The sequence below is a fragment of the Physella acuta genome, unplaced genomic scaffold (assembly GCF_028476545.2).
Source record: "Physella acuta isolate Inbredline_101_S28 unplaced genomic scaffold, ASM2847654v3 ptg001225l, whole genome shotgun sequence".
In the NCBI taxonomy this organism is placed as follows: Eukaryota; Metazoa; Mollusca; class Gastropoda; family Physidae; genus Physella; species Physella acuta.
In genome coordinates this window covers 92,501-104,799 of record NW_026732742.1, presented here as the reverse complement: position 1 = coordinate 104,799, position 12,299 = coordinate 92,501, and the positions used below count along the sequence as shown (strand labels likewise).

The 12,299-nt window shown below is 32.6% G+C and overlaps 1 protein-coding gene across 3 annotated transcripts; it reads left to right on the top strand.

Moving 5' to 3' along the window:
* The first annotated feature begins 1,081 nt into the window (after positions 1 to 1,081).
* On the top strand, positions 1,082 to 6,566 carry LOC131957241 (serpin B4-like). Of its 3 annotated transcripts, none has more exons than XM_059321978.1 (8): positions 1,082 to 1,125; positions 1,562 to 1,726; positions 1,899 to 2,028; positions 2,383 to 2,599; positions 4,067 to 4,197; positions 4,688 to 4,832; positions 5,947 to 6,126; positions 6,308 to 6,566. In XM_059321978.1, the coding sequence occupies exons 2-8, from the start codon at positions 1,566 to 1,568 to the stop codon at positions 6,505 to 6,507; spliced, it is 1,164 nt and encodes a 387-aa protein (XP_059177961.1). In that variant the 5' UTR covers positions 1,082 to 1,125; positions 1,562 to 1,565; the 3' UTR covers positions 6,508 to 6,566. The 3 variants fall into 3 exon arrangements, with proteins under 3 accessions (XP_059177961.1, XP_059177959.1, XP_059177960.1); XM_059321976.1 differs by having other exon boundaries at positions 5,947 to 6,129; XM_059321977.1 differs by lacking the exon at positions 1,082 to 1,125 and adding an exon at positions 1,142 to 1,166 and having other exon boundaries at positions 5,947 to 6,129.
* Positions 6,567 to 12,299: the final 5,733 nt, after the last annotated feature.

Sequence of the window (12,299 nt, the reverse complement as noted above, 5' to 3'; positions counted from 1 at the left end):
GAGCGCCCCTGTGCGTCTCTGACACATGGGCGGTCACCGAAGTGTGTTCTAACATTATTTCGGTGAGTGATTAATGTACACTCAATGTTTACATGCGGTAGTGTAGGTAAACCTGTGTCCCGATATTTATGATTTAAGCGCAGGCATTGTTTACATTTAAATAACTCACTTTTAGAAAAGACGGTCACGCGTCTAGAACATATAATTGCTGAAATCCTAATACATTTCGTCAAACGTACTTTTACCCCGCGGCAACGCGCGGGGGACGGGTACGCTAGTATATATATATATATATATATATATATATATATATATATATATATATATATATATATATATATATATATATATATATATAACTACATAAATAAATAAATAAATAAATAAATAAATAAATAAATAAATAAATAAATAAATAAATAAATAAATAAATAAATAAATAAATAAATAAATAAATAAATAAATAAATAAATAAATAAATAAATAAATAAATAAGTAAATAAATAAATAAATAAATAAATAAATAAATAAATATATATATATATATATATATATATATATATATATATATATATATATATATATATATATATACCATATATGTATATGTAATCTTTACATCAGGAATTATGAGGTATCATGTAATGTTGACTATAAATGTTAACCTTTTTTATTGATTAAACAATTAACTGATGAGATTTTATAATAACATACTGACAATTTTTTGATTTATAGTTTTTGTTTCCTATCTTTAAAAAAAAGTAATGTGATAATTGATTTGATATTAAATACTTTTTAATATTCTAATTATTTAAATTTTAAATTAAATCCTTGTTGAAAATTCCTAAACTTTGTTTTTTAAACGTCAGAGAGTTGTTTAAATTCAATTATATATTAATTTAATTAAACGCAGGGCACCCATGAATAAGGCATAAATAACATGTCAGATATTTTAAACTTCACCATGATAACAATGATAAAACATACGTTAGGTTTGGCTTGATCTAGACTGCTTCGATCTGTTTACACCGCAAAAAAAAAACCAACCAATTAGCAACTGTCGAACCGCAGGGACAGAGTATATTATCATATGTAACACAAACTCCAGCCAGTTCGTCTAACAAGGTAGGTGTTGAGCGAATGTGTTCTTGAATAAGTTCCTTAAGGTATCAGTTAATTATTTTCACCTCATGTTTTATAAGCCATCAACACAAATTTTGAAATTAAAGACAATTTTAATTTAAAAAATGCGAATTCGAAAAATAATGTATTTCACATACAAATTTTCTTTATTAAAAGGATGTATATTTTGAAAGTAAATGTAGGAAGTTTATGCTGGTTTCAACGCTGAAAGGCCCATTTAAAACATCTCTCATAAAAAATGGTATATGTTATATACATATAATATATAATATATAAAATATATTTTTATAACTTAATAAACTACCAATGAGCTAATGCAAAGAGGTCTATTGCTCACGTCACAGTGACATGAAGACTTACATTGTTGTGATTCTGGCCATAGCTGGTCAGCTAACGAGGTCTATTACTCACACCACAGCGACATGAAGACTTACATTGTTGTGATTCTGGCCATAGCTGGTCAGCTGGTCGCCGCGGATCCTCAACAGCAACTGGCATTGTCGGCTGCGACCTCTGGCTTCTCCCAGAGACTGTACCAGAAGGTGGCGCTGAACAGAGAAAATGTCGTCTATTCCCCCTACAGGTAACACGTTTCTTGCTATAGGTACGTGTGTCTATGTGTTAGTGTGTGGTTATATGTATCGGTGTTTGTGGATCTATGTGAGTGTCTGTGTTATGTGCGGGCTTGCATAAGAGAGTACCTTGCCTCCCCCCCCCCCGTGCCTGATCTCATAACTCATGGTCTTGTATTCCAGCATCCATTCAGCACTGTCCATGACGTCACTTGGTGCCCGCGGGGAAACTGCCACAGAAATGGCAGAAACTCTTGGGGTCAGCTCTCTTGGTCCTGCCGTCCATACAATCTACAAGGAACTGATAACACAGGTACAGTGGAATTTAGATTTTAACTTATAACACTGGTACAATAGCTTTAGATTTTTAACTTATAACACTGGTACAGTGGAGTTTAGATTTAACTTATAACACTGGTACAGTGGACTTAAGATTTTTGTCCCAAAAAACATGATAGGATTTTCGATTCTGGCAAACGATAATTTGGGAATACTACCTTCTGCTAAACTGCTCTTGGGTAAATGCCGTTAAGTCGTTAAGGCGTCTTACGTAGAATAAATACAATTAATACTTTTCCTTGTATCCCAAACTATATCTTAATACAAGTAGTTTCTATGTATTCATTTGTATTCGATATTCCCCCCCCCCCCCTCTCCAATCCTATAGCTGAACTCTAATACGGATGTTGAGATAAACACGGGAAACGCCATTTTTGTCAACCCAAGGTACACGATCGTGCCCCAATTTATTACCGATGTAAGGGACTATTACTTCGCCAAGGCAGATAACTTTGACTTATCTGCCCCTGGTGGCCCAGAGGAGAAAATCAACGACTACATTTCTCGGGCGACGAAAAACACAATTATGAACACCCTGGAGAAAGGTGAGATACACTAGCTTAGCGAGGGGGGGGGGGGGCGCCGACCTTAGGGGAGCCACAATAGATTGGAAAAACAAATTAAAATATCATTTTAGCTGCATTTTTGTATTATATATGTTACCGAGTCTATTTGCTTGTAGTGCCAAATGTTACTGATTTCACTGCTGACAGAGCCAAATGTTACCGAGTGTATTTACTCGTGCTACCTTTGACCAGCACACAACATCGACCACAATATATTATAGATACTCGGAAATGCAGGTTTACATTGATCTCTTTATTACATGAATCAATAGAAATGCTCCACATAACAATGTACCAATGTTCCATAAGAATACAATGAACCAACTGACCCCCACTGTCTTCACTAGTCCTCACATAACAGAATGCACGTGTCCATAATTCCTATCCTCACATAACACAATACGTCTACCCCGTTCAGTAACCAACTTGATACTGCCTCTCTCTACCAGTCGCCTTCCCATCATCCCCTCGTATACGTAATCATTACCATTTGTTGCATCAGAACTATTAACTGCGCAGCGGCCTGGTGTTCGTTATCAGTCCAGCAACTGTTGCATCAGACTGTAATACGTTCTTACAATAGTATGGTAACTACCCTAGTTACATCTATATATACATTATATGTGTGTGGGGGTGTGGGGGGGGGGTGCAAATCGAAAGTTCGAGTGCGGGGGGGGGGGGGGGGGGGGGTGCAAATCGAAAATTAAAAGGTTGTCCCAAGGGGGCGCCAAATTGACAGTTTGTCCATGGGCACCGGGAAGGGTAGCTACGCCTATGATTCGGTAAATTACCTTTTTTAACAGGTTAGGCCACGCCGCCAGACCCCGGGGTTGGGGGGGGGGGGGGGAGGGGCAGGTTATTTAGGGGGCAAAAAAGTACTTTAACTTTATTAAACAAAACAAAAATAATATAACCCCGTATAATTGTTCCCTCTTTGATTTTGAAAAAATACGTTACAAAAATTTTAACCACGCATATTTCCGACTCAACATGAGTTTGGACATATTTTTGTCTTTTTTTTTTGTCTCCGCACAGTTATTCTATGCAATGGAATAGGTTAAATTAGTAAATTGTAAATTAGAAATAAGATTTATTTAAAATTGAACGGATTAAAGTACACACACAGACACACACACACACACATATATATATATATATATATATATATATATATATATATATATATATATATATATATATATATATATATATATATATATATACATATATAGGGCGGGTAGGGGGGGGGGGGGCTAAAAATGTTTTGCGAGGCAGCCTTTTTTTCCACTTTCACTACTGCTATGACTGCGGTCCGGCATTTTAAAGTCTACGATACTTCATTTTGTTATATTATTTTGTAAATATGTTTTATTAGATCAAGACAATATCACTGGCGTAAGTGATTGTTTTAAAAAGTAAAAAAAAAAATCTACATTCTTATTCCAGGTTTCATCAAACGAAATACAGTTATGCTGCTGGTGAACACACTTTTCTTTAACGGTACCTGGGAGTCTCAGTTCCCCAAATATAACACACGTTCTGAACGCTTCTACAAGCCTGGCGGTCTAGTCACTAAGGTAAACATTTTAAATGTTTGTCTTGGACACATGTTTTTATAAGCATGCTGGGTTATTCAGTGTTGTACGTACATAAGTACTGCATATACACATACACTCTTGAACAAATATTAGTGTGTTAGACATACAGAAACGTACCCACATATACATAAACGCAAATGCAAGCACACATGAAGGCTATACTAGAACATACACAGTTAGAAACTTTTATATACAATATAAGAATTGAGTATAAATTAAATGGGGACGAATTGCGCATAAGTCAAGTGTGTTTGTACAGTCTAAATTTTGTTTGGAAGAATTAAGTCTGAATTGGGTGTAGAAGAGTTTTGTCTAGCTTTACTGTGGAAGAATTTTGCCTAACTTTGCTGTGGTAGAATTGAGTATAAATTTAGTGTGGTAGAATTGAGTCTAAATTTAGTGGATTGAGTCTAAATTCAGTACTGTTTAATTTACTCTGTTTTCACTTGAGCACATGTCTGCTACTTAGGTCGACATGATGGAAGGCAACTTTGAGATCTTCTACAAGGAAGACGCGACAAACAAAGTTGATGTGGCCGAGCTGCCGTTTAAGGGAGAACGATTCAGTCTGTTCATTGTAATACCACACAAGGTGGATGGAATCAATGCTTTAGGTAACTCAATAGAAATAAACCGGCAGTGATCTCCCCTAAACTTTCTCGAACATTCTTATATAACTTGGAATATAGACATGATTTTTAATTACTTAAGCTTTTAAAAATAGAATAGAATCTCATAGAAAAAAGAATTGCGCACCAAGCGAACGCAAAACAAAATGTGCATAATAGTGCGCAATATTATTAGTACTTTATAAATTTACATGCGTTTTTTGAGAAATCGGAAATAGCGTAAATTAGTACTTCCGATAAACGGAAATTACTCAAAATTTGACAGAAGGTAGAGAATTAGATCTTTTACTTACACGTGAAATTTCATTAATCTATCTGAAATGGCACTCCAGTTATAGGCTTTTGAAAAATTCAAAGTAGGAAAAGTACCACTTCCGGTTATTGGAAATCGCTCAAAAGTTTATCAGAATCCATGATTTTGATAAAATACTTATACATGAAATTTTATCAACCTAGCTGTAACGGTAATCAAGTTATCGTGTTTACACACAGACAGACACACAGACATACGGACAAGATTGCAAAATTATGTTTTTCCGTATTAGTGAGGTGTAAAACGTCGAGATTTGTAAAAATCTCGATTTTTTTTCTGCACGATTACAAGACTTTCTCTACACTTCGTATATGCGAGAAAGTAAAAATATGCAAGGAAAATTTTGTCTTGCTCATAGTTTAAATGCTTCTGCCTCGCTTATAAGAAGTATTAAAGATTCAAACTGAAATAAAGCATTGGCAATGGAAGTTATCATAAGCCTCATTGGGTCATCGTTTACAAGGAAAGCAATCAGGGGTGCATACTTATATATATATATATATATATATATATATATATATATATATATATATATATATATATATGTATATATATATATATATATATATATATATATATATATTTAAATATGTGTATGGGTGTGTTTTTAAATATGTATGCTTATTTATAAATAATGAATATGTAGATTTATGTGTATATTTGTGTATACATTATACTATATTATAAGATATATTATATGTAAGCGTACAATATACCAATTGATTGTGTAAAAGTGTGTATCTTATATTGCTGCTGTTCACACATACATTCTCTATTTTCCTACAGAACAACTGCTGGCGACCCCTGGGAAGGTCGATGAACTCTTCACAGGCCTAGAACAAACTTTTATGTCTGTCAGCATTCCTAAATTTACCACAGAGACAGAAGTTGAGCTAAGCGAGACTTTGATAGACCTGGGTATGGTGAAAGCTTTTAATTCAGCGGACTTTTCTGGAATGGTGAAAGGTGGTAAATGTATTTCTGTTTATTAGGAACTTCATTTTCTCATCTAATCAAAGTTTCTTCCAGACTTTTATCTCCAGTAGGGGGGGGGGGGGATAGGAGGGCACTTGAATTTTAGGGCTGATGGGTGGGGGGCGGACTAATTGAGATCATGTATTTATACCCAATGCTTTACATCCTGTAGCTAATGTTGCTATCGACAAAGTGATTCACAAAGCGAAGATCGTTGTCATGGAAACGGGGACCGTCGCTGCCGCAGCTACCGTCGTTGCCCTGAAGGAAAGTGGGACCTCTCTCTTTTTCAAAGCGGACCATCCTTTCCTGTACTTCATCAGAGACAAAGTGACCGGACACATTTTCTTCCAAGGAAAATTCTCCGGCTAGTTAATTAAAAACGATGTTGTATTGAGAAAAATCCTAATAAAAGTTTAACTGAAAGTCAAGCCTCCTAAATTTATTTCTATGTCATTATGATTAGAGTGAAGGACTAAAAAGTGATGATACATATTGCTATAATGCTTTGTTCAGATACAAATTATATCCTACAGCAATGAGGGCTTTATGAGTTTTACCCACATAAAGAAGACTTGAAATATAATTGACAGAGCCTGAGAGCACAGGGAGTTCTTATGTTTGTTTAACTTATTTAATTCATCTAATTTTCTCGTATCAAATTGGATCTTAAACGACGTTAACCTACTTGACAAGTTTGGAATAAATTGGTTGGTAAAACCTCTTTCTTAATATTTGACTTAATACGAATTATCAACCACATGTTATCACGTTTTAGAGAAGATAGGTTTATTACATAGGTTGACATGTGTACTTGTATTATATTAATAGGTTTATTAATCAATACCATATAAGATAATATTTTAAAGAGATAAAATCATAATACACCACCATACATTCAATTTTTATTGTTTTCTACACTTGAAACATTTAAAAAAAGCTGCAAATTTAGAAATCATGGTCAAAGAAATGATACAATTAACAGTCCCGTTCAGATGGTGACAAAGTGAAACAATATAAAAATAGCCTGGCAACTTCGTGGAACTTTAAACTATTCAAAATTCGAAAAACCATATTAAGATTATATTTTTAGAAACGCGTACGATAAAAACACACTTTTTGTTTAATTTTTTTTCTGAAATTGTTCTTTGTGATTTTTATTTTTGTTGAGGAATTGTGCAATTTTATCACTGTTAATAAAGTGCCTAAACATGATTGACAGATAAACAACAGGTACAAGAAAACGTGAAAAAAATGCAATGAATTTTTTATATGATACGACGATATAAAGCTGAAACTATTAGTGGAGAGAAATGTTGTTAACAACATGATACATTATAATTCTGAAATGCATTTAAGAACAGGAAGTAGAATGACAACACACTTGATACGTTTAAGTTTGCAGAGATTATGAACGTTGAAGGGCAAATACACGCTAATAAACGTTCAATGGAAATTAAGGGTACTACGTAATAATAATAAGTTTCAGCTGTAGAATTTATTTGTGCGATAATAACTAAAAAAAAATCAGTATATTAAGACTGGACTGTTAGCATATCAAGAACATAAAAATAAATGTGTCTAAATAGGGCCGTGGTTGATAAAATAACATCAGAAACAGATACAGATCGGTTGATGTGTTCATACCTTTTATGTAGAGATACACCATGACAACCGCGTCGCCGAGCATACCACATTAGTAAGCTATTAAAAGCAGTAGTAATTCCGTTTTATAGAACATAATTAATTTTCTAGAGCATTTTTAATTTTTTACCGCTGCTGGCCTTAATGATAATAATAAACTTATATTAATTGTGTGTTCATCTAATATTTTAACCAATCTGAAATAAACCGGGAGTGATCTCCCCTAAACTTTCTCGAATATTCTTATATAAAACAACAGGGGATGGGAACTCGGGATATAGTTATGATTTTTAATCCATTTTAAATACATAAACTTTTAAAAATAAAATAGAATCTCATAGAAAAAAGTATTGCACACCAAGCGAACGCCGAATAAAGATGTTCATAATGGTGCGCAATATTATTATTAGTACTTAATAAATTTAGATGCGTTTAAGAGAAATCGGAAATAGCGTAAATTAGTACCTCCCGTCAACGGAAATTACTCAAAATTTAACAGAAGGTAGAGAATTAGATCTTTTACTTACATGTGAAATTTCATATATCTATCTGAAATAGTACTCAAGTTATAGGCTTTTGAAAAATTCAAAGTAGAAAAAGTACCACTTCCGGTTATCGGAAATCGCTCAAAAGTTGATACGGATCTACGATTTTGATAAAATACCTATATATGAAACTTCATCAACCTAGCTGTAACGGTACTCAAGTAATCGTGTTTACACACGCACACACAGACACACACACACAGACACACAGACACACGGACAAGATTGCAAAATTATGTTTTTCCGTATCAGTGAGGTGTAAAACGTCGAGATTTGTAAAAATCTCGATTTTTTTTTTGCACGACTACAATACTTTCTCTATACTACTTATATACGAAAAAGTAATAAAAAAAGTAAATTTATTTAGCTCATTCCAAAATATGCATAGGGAAAACATAGTTAAATCAATATATTTCGTTTTAGAATATGAAAAAGCTTATATATTACTAATAATATTACATATACATAGCAATGCATTTTGGTTACAGACAATTTGATTTCTATTTTAAAAGTTAATCTTTATTTAAGTTGTTTAAATTTTCTTGGTTTTCATTTCTAAAGACATAACATTGGTTGGTCAGTATAGTAGCTGTAAGGAAAACAAACAATTTACTTTGATCAATTATTAACAACATATTTAATTAAAATTATGTGATGATCATTAATTATTATAAATTGAGAATACCAAAATTTGAGCATGGAAATAACCATGATTCAATGGAGGTAAATAAATGAAAAATGAATATTCTACAAGAGGCGTAAACATTACAATTCTGGACAAAATGCGAGGAAAAATTATAATAAGACAAAAGCCACTAAAAAATTAATAAAAACAAAAGAACCATTTTCAAAACAAAGTTTTTTTTAAAATTCTCACCTTGCTTTTTTTGCTTGCGTAAATTACAATTGTTAAATATAAAACTATTTTTATGTATATGTATAATATATATATATATATATATATATATATATATATATATATATATATATATATATATATATATGTATATATATATATATATATATATATATATATATATATATATATATATATATATATATATATATATATATATATATATATATATACACATATATCCTAATATCCTAATATGTAAAAGCCCACGTGCGCACTTCTCTCTCTCTCTCTCTCTCTCTCTCTCTCTCTCTCTCTCTCTCTCTCTGTAACATTTCTGAGGCTGTGTTCAGTATGTTCATCAATATACAATATATAGTGAACTTTAAGATACGGACTTTTGTTCAAAATAATATCTTGGATGTTTTAAATTTATAAACACAATTTTATGTAAAGAAAGAAAATAAAAAAAGGCATATTAGAATCTAGAAACACAGTTTTAATTATGCAACCGGAAATGTCTTTATTGTAATGGGAAAAGCGCAAATTACAATGTCAGATGTTTTAACTACGGAAAGAGCACAAAACTAATGGCGTCATATTCCAATTTTAAACTATTTCATTAAGATTTTATTTAGATCTTTGGATCTACTAATCATGACGTTCGCTATGAAATAAATGCAATTTCTCAAACAAATGCAAACTACCATAAAAACATAAATACAATTGAACATCAGTGTTTTTAAAGGAATCATTTACGTCTTTATCAGTGTATTAGTTTAATATGGTGGTGTGATTTAATACTGAATTATGTGTAAAATTTGTTTTTCCTCATACGTATTGATAGCCTATTTTATTTTAAATTTGTTGGATTTTTAGTTATTTAGTTATTTATTTCCTTTGTCACTAATATCGTTGAACATGTAGTAAAGCATTTTGACAGCTAAAATATAACTATCTATGTCTAAGTCTAAGTCTAAGTCTAAGTCTAAGTCTAAGTCTGAGTCTGAGTCTGAGTCTGAGTCTGTGTCCTTGTCTTTGTCCTTGTCCTTGTCCGTATCCGTATCCACGTCCACGTCCACGTCCACGTCCACGTCCACGTCCACGTCCACGTCCACGTCCACGTCTAAGTCCACGTCTATGTCTATGTCTATGTCTATGTCTATGTCTATGTCTATGTCTATGTCTATGTCTATGTCTATGTCTATGTCTATGTCTATGTCTATGTCTATGTCTATGTCTATGTCTATGTCTATGTCTATGTCTATGTCTATGTCTATGTCTATGTCTATGTCTATGTCTATGTCTATGTCTATGTCTATGTCTATGTCTATGTCTATGTCTATGTCTATGTCTATGTCTATGTCTATGTCTATGTCTATGTCTATGTCTATGTCTATGTCTATGTCTATGTCTATGTCTATGTCTATGTCTATGTCTATGTCTATGTCTATGTCTATGTCTATGTCTATGTCTATGTCTATGTCTATGTCTATGTCTATGTCTATGTCTATGTCTATGTCTATGTCTATGTCTATGTCTATGTCTATGTCTATGTCTATGTCTATGTCTATGTCTATGTCTATGTCTATGTCTATGTCTATGTCTATGTCTATGTCTATGTCTATGTCTATGTCTATGTCTATGTCTATGTCTATGTCTATGTCTATGTCTATGTCTATGTCTATGTCTATGTCTATGTCTATGTCTATGTCTATGTCTATGTCTATGTCTATGTCTATGTCTATGTCTATGTCTATGTCTATGTCTCTATATATATATATACATTTATTCATTAGTCACGTAAATAAAAAAATCGACTGAGGCATTAATTTGGTTAATTGCATATGAAAAAATACAAATTAATATATCATAATGAAGTGATACCCCTGCCATTTTGTGAAAAGCCTGTATCATTTTTATTGGAAAAATGACAACTGCAAAAGTTACACACGCCATCAGAACAAGCCTCGCGACTTTTAGATCCTTTATTTTTTTCGCTTTCAACGAAGGTATAGAGTTTTTATTTAAGTTTCGTGACACAATAAATATTTTTAACATAATCATAACTGTACAAAACACCAAAATACTAAGAGGGACATATGTTGTTATTATAAATATATCTAAACTATATTTATATAAAACAAAGTTGAATTCATTTATATTACTAAACACTTTCCTTTCATTGAATGCCATTGCATATTTAACGAAATATAAAACGTAGTTAGTTTCACACAAAATTGAGATCGCAGAATAAATAAAAATGAAAATTAAAGTACATTTAATTTTTCTTGCGGTGAAACGCTTGGATACACTGAAAGGTAGGTAGAAAACAGCAAATCTTTCAACGGTGATCAAAGCAACTTGGTGAAAACTTGCTAGAATGGCAAAACGATTGATTGCAACTGTGATAGTATAGTAATCCAATCTCATACCACTGAACACAGTGTAACAAAACCGGCTGCAGATGATCAAAAACACCAACTGAATGCCAGTGATGGAAAACAACAGGTGGGTGGCGGCAACAGAGGCGATGACGATGTTAACTGAGTCTTTAAGTCCGCGAGATACGACGTCTATTAGTATCAAAATATTACCCATACTTCCCAGAATAATAAAAACACTTGTGAGTACTATAGTTAAGAAATAAAGAACATCATGCGTTATCGGCAAATCAAAAATCCATTTACTCATTTTATCAAATACTGGATTAATTTCCGACCACTTTGAGTTATTTCCCATGTCAAAACTTTCTAGTTTAAGCACAGTTTATTACGAGAATTGTAAAAGTACTTGAAGCTGAAACAGTTATGTTGTATCGAAAAACAGTATATCATAAGTTATTTTACTAAAATTAAATAATAATGTAAGGATGTAATTTGAAACGTAAATATAATGCAACAGTTAACCTTTTAAAATCTATTTCTTATATTTCTCATTTTAAAATGGCAAAACACTAGTGCAGTCTTGACCCTCTAACTTAGCAGTCCTTGGGGCACATAAAATAGAGTTACCAAGTTTCAGTACCTCATTCGTAAAAAGGGATGGAGCAGACAGCATTAAGCACAGCCGCCTTTATTTTCCTTATTGTCAGTCGTAATCCGAACTTCTGAAAAAAA